The sequence below is a fragment of the Palaemon carinicauda genome, chromosome 21 (assembly GCF_036898095.1).
Source record: "Palaemon carinicauda isolate YSFRI2023 chromosome 21, ASM3689809v2, whole genome shotgun sequence".
Classification (NCBI taxonomy): domain Eukaryota; kingdom Metazoa; phylum Arthropoda; class Malacostraca; order Decapoda; family Palaemonidae; genus Palaemon; species Palaemon carinicauda.
Window position 1 is genome coordinate 16,282,915 of NC_090745.1, and position 18,613 is coordinate 16,301,527.

Genomic DNA, 18,613 nt, shown 5'->3' on the forward strand with positions numbered 1-18,613 from the left:
AGTAGGGTCCCGAATTATGCGAGAATTGGGTCGATCAATGACCTCGTATAAATGGAAAATCGCATATTTCGAAACACACAACTAACAGAAATAATTACATTTGGGCCATGGCAACCAGCAACTTGCCTATTCAAACGTGTTTACCACCCATTTCTGATACTTTCTATATACTATACTGTATTATTTTATACTATCAAATTGTTTTTGTAAATAAATCAAACATTTGATATACTTTAAAGTTCTAATAACTTGAAAAAAAGGTTAAAGTTACAACCAGGATGTGTGTAAACACCGTATATTTCTCGTTATAACAGGACCCAAAATACAGACAAATTTTAATGTTTGTCATATCTATTGTATAAGACAACTTGTGAATAGCAAAACCATCACTGTATAGAGTAGCTTTTGTTGTATCATTGAAAATCCTAAATTATCAAAATAAAGATTTCATATCACAAGTTTCCTAAACACGCCAAAAAGCACAATGAAAAATGACGACCATTGTTTTGTTTACGTTTATCTCTGATCATAACGAAGAAACGAACGCATTTACACATCTTTGTATAGGTTAGTTTTATATGATGATTTTGTTATTACCAATGTTGTTCTACTTAATTTTTTTTAGAACTTCGAAATAAATGAAAAAACATTTTCCTTTATGACGCCGCCTGAAACGGAAGCCTTCCATTTGTTTACTGTACGCTCCATCTTCGATCATAATAAACAAACGAACGCATTAAACACACATGATCAAAGTGATAACTATTGATATTAAAAGCATTTAGTAAACATTATGTTATTACAAATATTTTACTTACCCTATCCATATAAATTCCTAAAATCGTAGCAAAGCAGGAAAACTTTTTTTCATACGTTTATCAGCAATAACAAAGAGCCGCTATTAACAGTATGGTAATTTACGATAATTCTAAACTGTTACGAAAGATAATTGTCCTTTCCATATCCAAAATACTTTTCTTAGCTGCAGTTATAAGTCAACTTGTACCCACCTCAATTATGGAACCATTTGGAAAAAAAGGTAAAAGAAGAAGAAAGTCCTAGGCCGGTTTTTAAAGTCATCGAACAATTAGGTTACCGCTAGAACGTTCGATATGATAGAGAAGGTGCGAGATTGGAGAAGTAAGGAAAATTGAATCATGCTTGATTTATAATAAAACTGAACTTTGTGAAACAATAAAGATTACCTTTGTTAGAGAGATAGAGAGAGGTAAGAAATGAGGGGGGTAGCGAAAGGTATCCTAGAGAGAGAGAGAGAGAGAGAGAGAGAGAGAGAGAGAGAGAGAGAGAGAGATGGTTTTAAATGTAATAAACAATAAATATGATAGGTTATAAGACATTGGTGCTTGTGTAATATTAACTGTATAGATGGTTTGAATAAGTTAAGAAATGGTATAAACAATGCTTTGTTATTGTATTCGTACGCTCATATTCTTGAGAGCGAGAGCTAGCCATCAGCTGATCTGATCACAGCCAAAAGTTGAACAAAAATAAGACAGCAGTACTCGATTTATAAAACATTTCCGAAATTTAAAACAAAAGTACAGGATTTTCTTAAAGCACAATTAACTATTTAAATAGTAGCAATTTTCTAGAATAAAGTGAAATTTCCTAAAAATAGTGGTTTGCTGACGAAATCGGATGTCATATTTTAAGCTACGATTGAAATGGATTTATACTCAGTATAAATTTTTTGTTTTATATTTAATTGATGCTTTTTAATAAAACCTATTTTGGGTTCTTCATCCACAGTATATGTAGGTATTGTATAACACCGGGGAGAGAGAGAGAGAGAGAGAGAGAGAGAGAGAGAGAGAGAGAGAGAGAGAGAGAGAGAGAGAGAGAGAGAATCAGCTATTGTAATCGAATGCCATGTTTTTGTTTCTTGTACCACTTGAAGTGAGGAAATGATCACCGCAACTAGTAATAGTCATGATAATTTCATTCTTAAACTCAGGTTGTAATATGTGAACTAAGATTTTATTTTTTACACATACAGAGAGAGAGAGAGAGAGAGAGAGAGAGAGAGAGAGAGAGAGAGAGAGAGAGAGAGAGAGAGAGATTTGAGTCTCTCTCTTGGAGAGAGGATTTTATAATTACACCTTGTACTATACAAAACAAATCATTGTAAAGCAAGTCTATACTGTTTAGAAGATGACAAAATATTGCCGACTTGTTACCGAAATTTACGCTATTCACTGACGATAAACGAACCCAGCCTACGTGTGAAAACCTTGAATACCCACAGGGAAAACTAAAGCTTTTATATATTCTATACAAAATAAAAATAATGCTTGAATATACCTTCATTAACAATACCATTAAAATTATCGAAAGGTTAGAGAAAGATAAAGATTGCCGAGAATGCCCAACAATTCTGTTTACATTTTGTCAGCTGGATTTGCATAGTTAAAAGTTGATTTCATTGTTGATATGGGATTTTATCCTTTAAGAGGCTATTTATTATATTATGTTAATAAAATGTAAGATAAATATCGTTTGGTAACATTTATTATCAAGCACTGTATTTAGGGCTACCAATATACCAAAAAAGACAATAGATTTGATTTATTTTGTAGTGCTTGACTTGCAGACTTTGAACAGCTTTGCAGAAACATTTTTTTTTTTTTTAAACTACCGACCGTATAAATGGGGAATTGCATAATTCGAACACGCATAATTCGGGACCCTACTGTATATCTATTCTGCAAGGTTAGGTGGTTAGTTTTATTAAGGTTGCAGTTTTTAATATAAGGGTCGAAGGTAGTTCTGAAGTCTAGTCATATTGTTGGTCTCACCCCGTTGACAGACTCGACTGAGTTTTTTCAGCATGACAGGTCCACTCCTGGCTGACACTCCTAAGGGAAAGCAACTCAAGAGGCAAGAACCTTTGAAGTCAGTTACCTTAGCAGGTAAGGAATCAAGGTGTTTTTTCTCCTACAACTTTTTGTTGTTTTCCCAACGATGTTCACTGTCTGTCACCCTCCTCCAAATGTGTGAATCAGCTATATATATAACTGCCAGGTAAGTTCTATTCATAAAAATGGAGTCTTTTTTTCAAAATACTGGAGGTTTAAAAAATTATCAATGGCAATAAATTATAATCAAGAGCGAATTCAAATATTTATTTTACATAAACAGAACTATCACTGAAATATGTATTAAAGAAAATGGCTCAGGATCGTAGATGGTCTTATTGCTTCTTGGTATTTAAGCGAGGTATCCGTCCTTATGAAGACCGATGATGCGACCTCACTAACAACCCCCAATACCAGAAAAGTCCTCAGGATCTATAAATATGTCATAAATACGCTCTCTTAATAGAGAGCAAATATACGAAAATATATCAACAAAACTATTTAACTGCCAGTTGATATAATAAATGCATGAAGCAAATATGAACTCGAACGAGTAGAATAAAACAAGACACTTCACAAATATAAGTAGTTAAACCGGCAATAAATTCTAAATTTCAAATGAAAACAATATGGTTGGTCCTTTGGATGATATTTTATTGTTCAGGTTAAGGAGACAATTCATTCAAAGTGAAGGAGTAACTCGAGTGAAATTTACAAGGCACAAGCATCAATGTGGTTTGCAACTTACCTCCACTCTAAGCAAGCCTCTCTAGGTCAATTGCAGCTGTCGTTGTTAATTAAAAAATCGATGCAACTCCATGGTATAGTAGCCTCAAGAAGTAATCCAAGTGCTCGCACTTCCAAGCAGGATCATCCTCGACCAACGGTCACACTAGTCACTTAATGCTCCATATTAAAATTTACGCTGGATTGGTGAAAAATATTAGTGAAGAGTTGACATGCCCTTCTCAGCTGCTGAGGGAAAATGCACTGCCGTCTTCAAACGCTGGGACTAGAAGTAAACTTTTGAGGTGAATTAAAGGTTTTCGTTCAGTCTCAAAACTCTAGTATTAAATTATCACTTTAAAGGAGGAATTTTATGGTTGCAAACTATTGATGCTTTCACAAACTTAAAGTATAACATACTGAAACTGAACGAGTCTCCAAAGCAAGAACACGAACTAACCATTATAAACAATTTAAACTTTTCCCAAAAACAGAAAAGAAACTTAGAATTTTGAAACAAGCAAAGTAGAAAATCAAGGACCATAAAGGGTGGACACTACACTCAAAAGTTAAAAAGAACAAAGTGAAAAAAGTTTAACTTTTTTCAACATCTTTATGATAAAACAAAGTTTTATGAATACTTACCTGGCAGTTATATATATATTTTAAGGCCCGTCCACCTCCCCTCAGGAGACAGGTCGGGCATAGATAATCTGAAGAACAGAAAACGGGAATGATTCTAAGTACCACCCTGTAAGGGTTGTTAACCACCTAACCGCACAACCACCACAAGGCGGTTGCCGCGATTTTTGAAAAATTCTGCCGAACGTCAGAGACTAAGCTATTTATATATAACTGCCAGGTAAGTATTCATAAACCTTTGTTTTATCATAAAAACTCCATATTTATTAGAGGTATTACTTTCGGCGAAGCTGAAATGACGAGCCATTAAAATTTAGCGAGGGTTAACTACCCACACTGCTAGTTAGCAGAAGGTAGGGGGGTTAGCTTGCTACCACTCCCACTCCCACTCACACACCAGTGATTTAGCTCACTTTACTTTCGGCTCGGATGGAGAGCGGTTGTTTCCGCTCTTCCTCCTCGGCTATTCTGGACTGCCATTAATTTTTGTCTTTTAACTTACTTTTTCTTATGTGTGTATATATGTATATATATATATATATATATATATATATATATATATATATATATATATATATATATATATTTATATATGAAAACATTCTTAATGTTTATGTATATATATATGTATAGAAATGTTGTAAGTTTCCTTTACAGTGTTTGTGCGGTGCGTGTGATACATATATAACAGGTTCTTATGACACTTGTGCAAGGCCAGGACACTTCCCTTTGTGGGGAACAACCTCTCCCTACCTGGTCCATCTGTCTTCCCATCGGCACATAACCGTTGACTCGGCCGCCGCAGGGGAATCGTCATCGTTTGGTCCCTCCTCATTCAACTGTTGTCTTCGCCTTTTCCGTTTTCCTACGGGAAACATTGATTACTGAGCGAAGGGAGTGTGGCCTCTCAGAGACTGACTATGGTTTTTCTCTTCTCTAGGCCGTTCACCTTTCATGGGCCTCCAACAGGTGTACTAACGGGGGGAGCACCTTTCCCCTTTGTGGGTTAGGTTGCGCTTCCGATTGTTTTTCTCAATTATTTTAGTGAAATTATAATTGTTTATAATTTTAACTTTTCAGCTTCTTCGTGGTAAACACTTCCCCTCGGAGGATCAGTGGTTCTTACTATTAGTGAATATTTTTAGCTGATTTAAATAATTGTAATTCTTGTTTTTATTACAGTTACTCTCCGCTCCCCCTTCTCCCGTGGATTTTGACTGGAGAAGGGAGGGCGCAATACTTATTTTATGTTTGTTCCCTCGGTGGTCCTCTTCGAAGTTCGTTCCTTGGGAATTTTTTGTTACATAATTTATTTATTTTTCCTCAGTTATGCAGTTTTCTTCGTTCGATAAGGAGTGCCGACGAAGCAGAGCTGTTCTGTTCATGCCTGGGGAATGTGCTATCACTGCCGTCCCACAGAGGACGTCATCATGGGCGTCATCCCTTCTCTTAGAAGTACGCCCGTGACAACATGATCATCACTTCAGATCATCTTAGAACGCTACCAGAAGGTTTGCCTCCAGGGGTTGCACAACTTTCCCGTCCGAAAGAGAGTTTCTTCCCCAGGTGTGAGGTTGTTTCTCCCTTCCGAGGAAGAACTTCCCACATCTCAATCACCTCATCGTCTCCGACTGCTGTTGCTGCCTTCGCCTAGACTACTCTCCCCCCTTGCTGAGGCTCTCTTTCTTTGGGAGCGGAGCATAGTCTTAGGAAAGTCTCTCCTGCAAAGTGATCACCCCTCTCGTTCGCGAGAGGGGCCACTCATAGAGACTCCTCTTCGGAGCATTGCTACTGCTGAAGGTCAGCTTGCTGATCCACCGGCCCTCATGGGCGTAATCCTTTCTCTCAGAAGTATGCCTGTGGCAACACCTGATCAGCACTTCATTTTCGAGGAAAGGTTGTTTCCCCTTCTGAGGGAGAACTACCTGCATCTTAATCACTTCACAGACTCCGACTGCTGTTGCTGTCTTCGCCTAGTCTACACTCCCCCATTGCTGAGTCTCTCTTCTTTCTGGGGCGGACCATAGTCTTAGGCAAGTCTCTCCTGCGAAGTGATCACCTCTCTTGTTCGCGAGAGGGGCCACTCATAGAGACTCCTCTTTGCAGGATCGCTAGTGCTAAAGGTCAGCTTGCTGATCCACCGGCCCTCATAGGCATCATCAGTTCTACCAGCTGACCTACCAGCGCAACCTTGCGCTACAGCCAGGTGGCCTGCCGACCTACCAGGGCAACCTTGCGCTGCAGCTTAGTCCTTGAACTTCGGTCCTGGACTCTTCTGTGGACCTTTCACAGTCGCCATCGGTGGATGTTTGCCCTTCCAAAGGGCACATCCCAGTTCCTAATCGTCCTGCCAGCTGACCTGCCGACCTACCAGCGCAACCTTACGCTGTAGTTAGTCCTTGGACTTCGGTCCTGGACTCTTCTGTGGATCGTTCCTGCCAGCCAACGATCTTCTGCACCTGCACGCCAGCACTTTCCTGCACCTGCGCGCCAGCGCTCTCCTGCACCTGCGCGCCAGTGCTCTCCTACACGTCCGCGCTCTCATGCGCGCCAGCATTCTCATGCACACCATTGCTTCCGGCAGTCTTTCGCGCGTGCGCGCCATCGTTGTCCTACGCGCCGGCGCTCTACCGCCTGCCAATGATCTCTGCGCACCAGTGTTCGCCTGCGCGCCAGCTCTCTCCTGCACCTGCTCACCAACAATCTCTGCTCAACAGCGTTCAGCAGTCATCCGAGCGCCAGCACTCTTCCCCGCGCCAGCACTCTTCCCCGCGCCAGCGCTCTTCCCTGCGCCAGTGTTCTTCCCTGCACGCGCGCCAGCAGTCTTCGCGCACGCGCGCCAGTGTTCTTCCCTGCACGCGCGCCAGCAGTCTTCGCGCACACGCGCCAGCAGTCTTCGCGCACGCGCGCCAGTAGTCTTCGCGCACGCGCGCCAGTAGTCTTCCGTGCACGCTCGCCAGCTGTCTTCCGTGCGCGCGCCAGCCTTCTTACTCGTGCGTGCCATGGAATCGCGTGCCCATGCACCCGCCCTTGCGCAACTAGTCACATGCTTCTGCGCATTCTAGGGAGACTGCACAAAACCCTACACAGTGCCTTACTGCGTGCCAGCGCTCACCTGTGCTCTCAGATCCAGCACTCTCCTGCTCACTTGCGCTCTTAGTTCAGATCCAGTGCTCGCCAATGCGCCAACTCTTCACAAAGAGCCAGCGTTCTTCTGTGCTCTCAGACCAGCGCTCTCCTTTGCAGTTGTAGTCTCAGATCCAATGGAACAGCTCTTGACAAAGAGCCAGTGCTCGCAGATCCAGTGCTCGCCAATGCGCCAGCTCTTGCCAAAGAGCCAGCGCTCACCTGCGCACCAGTGCTTGCTTGCTCTCCAGCGCTCTTCTGCGCATTCACCGAAAACTGCGCTTCAGCAGAAACTGAGCACCATCATCATCCTGTGTGCCATCACTCCAGTATTTTCCTGCACACTTGTGCAATAGGCAAAAAGAATAAAACTTTTTGGACAGGTCACCATTGCCCCATTCCTCTCCCCACAAAGGCATAACATGGCCTCCGGGAAAAGAGGAAAGAGGCTTCACAAAAGGATTCAAGATCACGAAGATTCCATCTTCCAAGGGGAATCAAAACGGGGAATCCTTGGTCCCTGTCTCTTCTGAAGTTTTTTCTTGACAGTACCACCGTCAGCAAACAAGAAAGCATCAACAGACTGATCGCCAGATCACTGTTTGCTGATTGCTAGCTCGCCAATCACCAGATCGCCAATTGTTAGCTCAGCTCTGATCATTGACCTCTAGTTCCTCCAATGACTAACGATCTCCGATTGCTAGCGTGCAGATCATCGATTGCTAGTCAATAACCAGTCATCAGCTTGCTGATCACTAGATCACCAATGGGCAGCTCATCTTTCTTTGATCATCGAACTCAGCTCGCTGATCTCTGACCAGCCCATCGTCAGCTTGCTGATCGCTGACCATCCAGGAGGGACCATAGTCAGCTTGCTGATCTCTAGCTCACCGATCACCGATCCGCGATCGATTGCTGATCATCAATGGCTTACCATCACCAACTGACTATCATTAAACCATTCTGCCTTCTCTCAGGGCTCTCAAAGCAGATTGCCTACTCATTTATTGCCAACCTACCTTGGCTGACTGACCAGACAGCCTTCATCTGCCTGTCAGTTACCATCTTCGGCTCACAGACCGCCGATTCACCGATCATCGACAATTCGCCAGCAGTTCGTGACTCGGACTTACTAGTCAACCTCTGCCCGTGGTTCCCTAGATCAGAAGGTATACAACACACTTCTCGCTACTGGCCGTTCGCCATCACACCAATCCACTAAAGTGATCGGCAAACAATCGACCCCTCATCAGCAGCTTGTCGACAGGGGACTACGTGCGAGCACTCTCCAACTGCCCAGTAACCATGATACCCAACTGTTAACCATTGATTAACACACACCAGACTGATTCTACTCTAAGTAATAGCATCAATCCCATCAGGGGTTATAGTAGGGTTAAGCGTTGCCTTCCTTCTATCAGTTAAAGGAATTCTCTCTCAGGGAAGAATCCTTACACATGGTATCGCGTCAACAATCTCCCATGCGAAAGGATCTGCAAGATGTCCCTTTGGGTCGATGTCCACACCATGTTGGAGTTTGGACAAGAGCTAAAACCTCAGGTCTTCATTTGCACACTGGACCTAAAGGACACATACTTCCAGGCCCAAACCATCCATCTAGGAGGGATTGAGGATTCAGTCTAGACAAACGAGAAACACCAGTTCAGGGCACTGTGCTTCGGTCTTTCCACTACACCCATCCTGGTCTCACAGGATCGGCTTCTGTCTCCTCCGTTTCTGGACGACTGTCTGACCTTAGCAGACTCTGTGGCAACCTTGCATTAGCACCGGAACTTCTAAAGTCTTTTTTTTACCAAGATTCAGTGATCAAGGTAAACCTGTGGAAATCTGTCCTACTTCCCTCTCAGAAGACTGGTGTATCTGGGAATGATTCTAGATACCAATCTCCACAAAACTTTCTCAAAACGAGAACTCCCAGCCCAGAGTGACTTGAGTCCGATTGGAATCAAGCCCTCGATCCCCTAGACATTCTGACCCCCATGGGACCAGAAATTTGGACGAACCTCAAGGGATGGGTGTCAGTCGAAAATCTATGGAGGGGTATAACCTTCTCATCCTTCCCCACCCCTCGGACTTGATGCTGTGCTTAGAACACATCAAAAGAAGAGAGGAGGGACCATTGTGCTGCACCACACGACCTCAGCCCCCCTGGACAGAGTCCGAAAGTACCTTCACTTGAATCTCTTAAGAGATGAAGGCCAACTTTCCGGTCCTTCAATAGCCTCATCGGTTCCTAACGGACCACTCAGTGATGTGATGGGCGACAACACCACACACCACATAGAGGCTCACATCGACAAGCAAGAAGGAACTTGCTCGCAGCCTCTTCCCATCTAACAGTATAAATACTAAGATGGACCAAAGTCCGTTTGGTGCCACTATCAGCCCACTTCATTTCAGACTAGAGGAATGTGCTTGCCGACAATCTGTGCACAGCATATCAGATAAGGTATACCGAATAGTCTTTGGATCACCTTGTAGCTGACAAAGTCCAGACTTTACGGGGTCCTCCAACTAGGGATCTGTTTGCAATGCCCCTGAACCTCAGGCTGCCGTTGCTCCCCAGCCCTAGACCTCAAGGCTCTCTGGCAAGAAAAAGGCCAACAACGGTGGGTACAACAATGGCGTTTATGTCTCGTCCCTGTTTTATCAGGAGAAGGGCACTCAAGAAGGCTAGAACATCGGTCAGCCTCTCAAGGACTCTCATAGCTCCCCATGGCATTACGCAGAATGGTTTCCAAACCTTCTGCAGCTCCTAATAGTCTCCAAGAGAACCCTCTCCACATCACAGACAACCACACTTCGACACCTACCACAAGCTATAGCTTTGCTATGATTGTACGCCTGGAGACTACCCAGTACCTCCTCTCTCACAGAGGCTTTTCGCAATAAGTTGCGAAAAGGTTGTCTAGATATCTGAGGAATTTCTCAGCATCAGTCTACCAGGCAGTACAACGTTTTGTGTGGTTGGTGTCACGGGAAAGTATCTCTCTCCACTCGATACCTCTATTCCAGCAATAGTGGAATCCTCGAGTATATGCAAGAGGAAAAGACCCCCTTTTCATTTTCAACAGGTAAAGACGATCACCAACCTTGAGCCTTCACCTTCAAACTGAAAGGAAGGGACATCCTCTCATCGCTAGACCTTTCCTAACTCATACGGACTTACAAGTTGCCTTTCCCCAGTTGGAATTGAGACCTTCCTCTCGGAACATGGTTCAAATTCTCCTGTCTGTAAAGAGACCTTATGTTCCACTTCACCAGGCAACAAATTTTCACCTGGTTGAAGAAGACAATGTTCCTACACACTCTGACAGCAGCCATATGAGTCAAGGAACATCATGGTCTCTATTTCGACATCGCCCATTAATGGGAAGGGTGAAAGGCAATGTTCAGTTTCGTCCCCGAGTATGTCGCCAGACACAGTCTCCAGAGGTGACGGATCCTACACAAGTCTCCACTCGGTAACGGACAATCCAGATCATCCGTTACTATACCCGGGGTAAGGTATGAGACTCTACCTTAAGAGAACGGCAACAGCCCACCCGGGTCCCTTCTCTTGTCATCAGCACTGGGAGAGACTAAAGGAGGATCACCAAAACATCATCCTTGTTGCATTCACAGAGTCACCAATTATGCCCTGAATCCAGAGCCTCACCCAACATGACGACTCATGATGTCAGGGGCATAGCTATGCCCCTGGGCCTTCTAAGCAGATTACTCTGTGACGCAGGTTTTTACAAGAAAGGATGTTAATGCTCCCGGTGACTTTAACAACCTTTCTCCTGCAAGACGGGACCCACAGGAACTCGATACGATCTCTATCGGTCCTGTGGTGGTTGCACAACAGCTGGTTTTATACCTCAAGCTCCTTATTGGACAAGTAGTAGAAGCTTGAGGGCACTGTTACCTGGTTTTAGTCTGCGTGAATGAAAAGATTTGACTGGCTCTTGTTCTTTTCTTCATCCTCCCCTCTCTTGGGGAAAGCAGCATCCTGGGTTCTCTGCATAAGCTGACCTCAAACCACTGCAGGTAAACCATGCTCCCTTGTGCACCTAGTATTAAGCTAATACAGTACTATTGCGTCCCCATACCGTGGCTAGGTGGTATTGGGAAAGTCTTGGTTACAACAGTTTTTCCTACAAGAGACTCGGAATAACTTTACCTAGACAGTCACACCTGCATATTTCAACACACAGCTTGCATAGGCCGCGGACCTTGCATAACAAGGTTTTAGCGAGGCGCAGGGACTCCTTATATTTGAGTACTAACATACTCAGATAAGGAGCCCCGGGTAAAGCCAAAAGCCAGATTGGCAGGGACGTCCACCCTTCCTAATGGGTGAGTCACCCCTAATAAATAGCATGGTTTGTATTCCACTTACGGAACAAATGACAAATTTGGAGGTAATTTGTATTTTTCCTAACGATACAAACCTTAGCTTTTTATACAAACTTGCCCGCCAGCCCTATCCCCCTTAAAGTCCTACCTCCAAGCAAAGTGAACTAAATCACCGGTGTGTTAGTGGGAGTGGTAGCAAGCTACCCCCCCTACGCCCTGCTAACTAGCGGTGTGGGTAGTTAACCCTCGCTAGATTTTTATGGCTCGTCATTTCAGCTCCGCCGAAAGTAATACCCCTAATAAATAGCTAAGGTTTGTATCGTTAGGAAAAATACAAATTATCTCCAAATTTGTCATTTTAATTGACAGTTGCCTGTAAAATTTTAAAATTACAAAGATTTTCCCATTTCTTTCTCTTTAATAAATACTTTCCCTTAACAAAGGATTGCAACTTTCAAGCGGTAAGTGGTAAGAAGCGTAGAACTGCCGCGCAAGATACTTTTTGCCTCTTTAGTTACTTTGGGGTATTATTATTATTATTATTATTATTATTATTATTATTATTATTATTAATATTACCAGCCAAGCTACAACTCTAGTTGGAAAAGCAAGATGCTATAAGCCCAAGGGCTCCAATAGGGAAAAATAGCCCAGTGAGGAAAGGAAATAGGGAAATAAAAAAATAAATGAGAACAAATTAACAATAAATCATTCTAAAAACAGTAACAACGTCAAAACAGATATGTCCTATATAAACTATTAACAACGTCAAAAACAGATATGTCATATATAAACTATAAAAAGACTCATGTCAGCCTGGTCAACATAAAATCATTTGCTCCAACTTTGAACTTTTAAAGTTCTACTGATTCTACTACCCGATTAGGAAGATCATTCCACAACTTGGAATAAAACTTCTAGAATACTGTGTAGTATTGAGCTTCATGAGCCTCATGATGGAGAAGGCCTGGATATTAGAATTAACTGCCACTGATCACATTTTTCAGATTGTTTGCATACTGCACTCATATTATCTTTGTGAATTGCATGGAGTATCATATATTTCCTTCAAATTCTGATATGGTGAATGAAGATTCAACTTTTTTTTTTCTGTAAGAAATATTTTTCCTTTTGAATTTGGTCAAATGGTGCCCAGTGCATTGCTAAGGACTAAGTAACATGAAAATTACCATGTATTGCAGTTTTCTTCTAAAAACCATTCACTTGCAAGCTCGTCCATTAGCTCATCAGAAACTAATGTTAACATGGTAAATGTAGGCATTAGCACATTTAAGGCCGAAACGAGTAATTTTGGTGAATGTGCAGCAGCCCCCTTTTCAGAGGGTGAACAGACCAAGAAATCAGCTGATTTTCAATTGGCACATCCTGCCATGCAGGAAGAAGAAAACTCAGAGACAGATGATGAAAGTGACAAAATATTGGCTATTCAATCTTTGCATGACCTTATTGCTTAGAAATATTCAAATACCGAAATCTAATCTCTAGCCCAAGTAAATGACAGGGTACCTGTGCAATCTGATAGAAATTGCAGCAACAAGAATATTTATTTCAGACTCTACCCTCACCAGGTTCGTGGAGGTCACAGCGCAGTTCATGTCATAGCCAGGACAGCTAATTTGGCATTGGTAGGTCATCTTTGGTCACTTTTCATTCCGGGCGAAGCGTGTGCTTCTGTGATTTCTGAAACAACCTTGGTTATCATCCATAGATCTACCATCTCATCCTTATCCTTTACCCCTGACCAAGGAAGTGAGTTGCGGCAGGTGTGTTAACAGCCAGCAACCATCATTTACACATCAACATCCTGGAAGTGTAAGCAGTATTCCTAACCTTGAAGGCTTTTTGTCATAGGTAATATGCTGAGCAGTGGTGTTGACGAGTGGCAACTCTCCCATAGTGAATTGTGTCTACAATCAGCGAACTACTGTTTCTCTTTCTCCTCTCTCTCGGCTGATGCACCACTGAGCAGTTCACCATGCTGTAGAGTTGTCAGGCAGGTACATTCTGGCTTGGAGGAATGCAATGACAGACCAGCTCAGGTGATGGAGACAAGTTATGGATACAGTAGAGAGTGGTCCCTGCATTCTTGCTCGTCAGAAAGACACTTTGAGTTGTAGGGGTCACCGATGATGGACCTGTTCAGCACCTTGTTAAATAGAAAGCTCCCAATGTTTTTCATTGTGTCTCGAACCCTTAGTCTGCCTTGGAAGATACCTTCCACCACCCTTTGGACCATCTGAAGCATCCTTAGTCTCAAGCCTATTGATATCTTAATCTATCTCTACGATTCTAGGTGTCATTTTTTAGGGGGTTTGGAGTTGTCAACTTAGCCATGTCACTGGTTTCTAGGGTTATCAGGATTGTACAGTTGGACACAGGAATTCCTGGCACACCTCACTCCAAAGAACTGAACCCTGTCACACCCTTACTTTGCGGTGAGTAACCAAACATACACTTTAGCGAGAGATGGCAGAGGTGGTTGGCAGGCCTAGACACAGGAACTTGCCAAACAGTATAGATGTGGCTGGGTGCACTTCTTTAGAGCGAGGTGTACCAGGAATTACTGTGCCCAACTATACATCTGAAAGTGTTTGTGTGGGATTTTGAATATAGTTATGAGGACCACTTTCTCATTGATTTTATAAAAGAAATTCTGTAAAGACCCTATGAAGGCAATATAATATAAATCTATTTTTATTGCTTCACCTATAATTTTCATTATAGATATTCCTGTTTAACATTACAAAAAAAATGTTCTCAATGTACTATATATATATATTTATGCATTTGAAAATTGTAGCAAACCTTTATATAGAAAGTAACATTAAGGACTTAAAAGGAAATACAGAGTTATGCCATGGGCATGTTATGTTAACTCTGTAATCAATCATATTGGTAACAAGTTTATTTTAGTAAGTTAAATAAAATCACAAACATCGCAATTTTTTTTTATAGTTAAACAGATATGATATGATAAATTGTTATGACAAGTCTTCCTCTTTTCAGGTGATTTTATTATTGGATTGAATCCAATAGACGATGCTTGGTGGTGCGGAGAAGTTTTTGGAAAGAAAGGAATATTCCCTTTGAACTTTGTTTGGAAAGTTAATGAGGATATACTTGAGGTAAGTTATCGAAAGCTCATCAGTGGAAATTATGACCATACATAGTGTAGGGGGACATAGAGATGTAAAATATCCTGGAGGTATGCTATGGTTTTATAAACTTTGAATCAAATGAGAAATTTCAAGGTAATTTACATTTTTCAATATTAATCTTACCCGATGATCATGTAGCTGTCAACTCTGTTGCCCGACAGAAATCTAAGGTCGGGATACGCCAGCGATCGCTATACAGGTGGGGGTGTACACAACAGCGCCATCTGTGAGCAGGTACTCAAGTACTTCTTGTCAACAAGAACTCAATTTTTCCTCTGTCGTGCCACCGGCAAGACCTACTAATACGCCGTCCTTAACTGGATTTGTTTTCACAACTTTTTGGTGAAGTACACTATTCCAGTTTTGAGCTTTCGCTATGCAGGGGTTTTATCTTCATTTCAAAACTTGAACTTGTTTTGGATAGATTAATTATGGTGACGAAGAGAGTATGGACTCTCTTTCACTTTTAAATGGCCGACCCTTCCCTTAGACGGAAGTGTTGGTGACGAAGAGAGTATAGACTCTCTTTCACTTTTTAATGACCGACCCTTCCCTTAGACGGAAGTGTGTTTAGGTTTTTGGTATTTTGCTTAACAAAGTTATAGATTTATTTTATATCTCTCCGCCATTTATAGGCCTCTTCGATTAACTTTCCATTTATTATAAACTTATAAAAATTAATTTTTATGTTTGTTTATATGCGACCTTTCCTAATAGTAGGCGGTCCTTACTTGGAACCGAAGTTAATTAACATTGAGCCCGTCATATCGTATTTCCTTTTAAGAATTTATGCTATTTTTAATTTTTTATGTTTTTGAAAGAATTTCTTTGATAGTCTCGTACTGTTTTCAAAGATGAACTAACGTTTAGTTTAGTCTCCGCAGTTGTTGACGTTCAGAACGTTCAACATGCGCTCTATCGTTACGATAGAGAGAGAGTATTTCACGGTTTCACGTTGCAGTAAGAGTAAACCGATTCTAGCGTTTCGTTCATTCTTTCTTAGCTTAAATGGTTTTAATTCTAATAAAGGAACTTTTTATTTGGGAAACCTTTCAGTTTTTTTTTTTCCTTTAACAAATAATATGTTTTAACGATATATAATTGGGCTCATCTCTCAGGTTCTAAGTCAAGAGAGAGAGAGAGAGAGAGATAGAGACGGAGGGAGAGAGAGGAGAATAAACGTTTCGTTCAAGCGGGAAACGTTGTTCTCGTTCTTTACTCTTCTCCCTAGTCGCTATAGGGGAAGAAGGTAAAACGTTTCTAGAGTTTTATTCTTGTTCCCAGGCTTTATGCGGTGAGAGATTTTAAACGTAGTTTATTTGATCTAGTGTTTAGTCTCTTTTCCAGCCACTGAATTCTTTATCTTTCATTATGTTTTTCTGTTACATTGTAAAACTGTTTTCGCAATTACAGTGATACCTCGGTACTCGACCATAATCCGTTCGAGATCCGTGTTCGACCTCCGATTTGTTCGAGTACCGAATTTTTTTTCCCCATAAGAAATAATGGTATATATTCTATTCCGTTCCCAAGCACTCGAACAGGCCCAAAATATTAATAAAACGTGTACCTAAACAACAATAATTATCTAAATGTGTATGAAATTGGTCAGAAAATCCTATAAAACAATTTTAAACCATTTACTGTACTAAAATAAAACAATTTTAAACCATTTTCTGTACTGTAGTGAACATACCTTTGAGCAGCGGTTCGATGGCATACAGGGATGGATGTGGAGAGGATGGAAGGGGGAGGTTACTGCTTGGAAGGAGAGTCCCCTTCCATGATGTGGCGGGGTAGTTCTCCTTCAGGAGTTGTTTCTCTCTCCAATGAAAGGGTGGGCAGATCTATTTCAGGGGTTTCTTCTCTTCTTTGTCTCTTCTTTGGAGGAGAAACAGGCTTTGATGTAGCAGCTTTCTTTTCTTTTGTGAAAAACTGGTCTATTGTTAATTGTTTCTTCCTCCTCTGCAGTATTCTTCGAAAATGATACATGACACTATCATTAAACATATGCACTGCCCGGTTTGCTACTGCAATTTCTGGGTGGTATTTTTCAGCAAAAGCCTGCACATCTGCCCACTTGGAACAAATTTCATTGATGAGAGAACTTGGAACATCCTCCCTTACCTCATCCTCTTCTGAAGATTCCTGCTCCACAATCAGATCCTGCTGCTGTTGTTGTTGCAGGTGCAACAATTCCTCCACAGTCAACTCGGTAGAATGGCTTTCTACAAGCTCATCAATATCATCCTTGTCGACCTCAAGCCCCAAACTCCTGCCCATGACAACAATTTCCTCAACGACATCAGTGTCATCAGAAATTACAGGGGTAGCAGTGCTTGGACCCGCCTCTGGTTGGAAACCTTCAAACTCCCTCTCTGTGACACATGATGGCCACAGCTTACGCCAGGCAGAGTTCAATGTCCTATAGGTCACACCTCGCCAAGCTTGGTCAATCATGTTAACAGAGTTGAGGATGCTGAAGTGTTCCTTCCAGAATTCCTTTAGGGTCAACTTCGTGTCACTGGTCACTTCAAAACACTTTCTGAAAAGGGCCTTGGTATAGAGTTTTTTGAAGTTTGAAATGACCTGTTGGTCCATGGGCTGGAGTATGGGAGTAGTATTGGGGGGCAAGAATTTGATTTTGATAAAGCTGTATTCTTCTTTCAAGTCATCCTCGAGACCTGGAGGATGTGCAGGAGCATTGTCCATAACCAGAAGACATTTCATTGGCAAGCTCTTTTCAATGAGGTAAGCCTTAACCTGGGGGGCAAACACTTCGTTTATCCACTCAGTAAAGAATTGTCTTGTGACCCAAGATTTAGTGTTCGAGCGCCACATAACTGGTAGTGCACTTTTACAAATATTATTTCGTTTGAACACCCGGGGGTTGTCCGAGTGGTACACTAACAAGGGTTTGATCTTGCAATCGCCACTTGCATTTGCACACAGCAACAATGTTAGCCTATCTTTCATTGGCTTGTGACCTGGCATCTTCGTCTCGTCCTTGGTAATGTACGTATTGGCTGGCATTTTCTTCCAAAATAACCCAGTCTCATCACAATTAAAGACTTGTTGTGCGATCAAATTTTGTTCATTTATGTACCGATCGAATTCCCCCACGTATTTATCGGCTGCAATTTGATCCGAACTAGCTGCCTCCCCATGCCTAGTAACACGATGAATACCTGTTCTATTACGAAACTTTTCAAACCAACCCCTGCTCGCTTTAAATGTAAATGAATCACTTTCACTGGTACTCGGACTTTTCTTCACTAATTCTTCATAGATATGCAACGCTTTTTCACAAATGAACGCTTCACTAACACTTTCCCCGGCCAACTGTTTTTCTTTAATAAATATTAAAAGCAACTTTTCCATCTCCTCAATCACTTGTGGCCTTTGCTTAGTTACCGCCGTAACTCCCGTTGCAACATTCGCCTTCTTAATCATTTCTTTATGCTTTAAAAACGTAGAAATGGTCGACTTCGCCATTCCGTATTCTACCGCTAAATCGGACACTCGTACACCATTCTCATATTTCGCTATAATTTCCTTCTTCAACTCGATCGTTGTTCGCACTGTTTTCCTCTTCTCCTTCCCCTTAACACTCATTACTTTCTTGGGACTCATTATGAAAGCTAAAAAAGCAATTAAAAGCACTGAAAATCACTAAATCACAACGAATGCTGATCGCGCGTT

General features: G+C 41.8%; 1 protein-coding gene across 2 annotated transcripts in view; it reads left to right on the forward strand.

Annotated features, from left to right (window-relative positions):
- Nucleotides 1-18,613, forward strand: part of LOC137615189 (dynamin-binding protein-like) — a 228,203-nt gene that overhangs the window by 25,521 nt on the left and 184,069 nt on the right. For both annotated transcript variants that reach the window (XM_068344831.1, XM_068344832.1), the window contains exon 4: nt 14,760-14,878. In XM_068344831.1, coding sequence (XP_068200932.1) covers nt 14,760-14,878 — 119 coding nt within the window. The remainder of the gene's footprint in view (nt 1-14,759; nt 14,879-18,613) is intronic.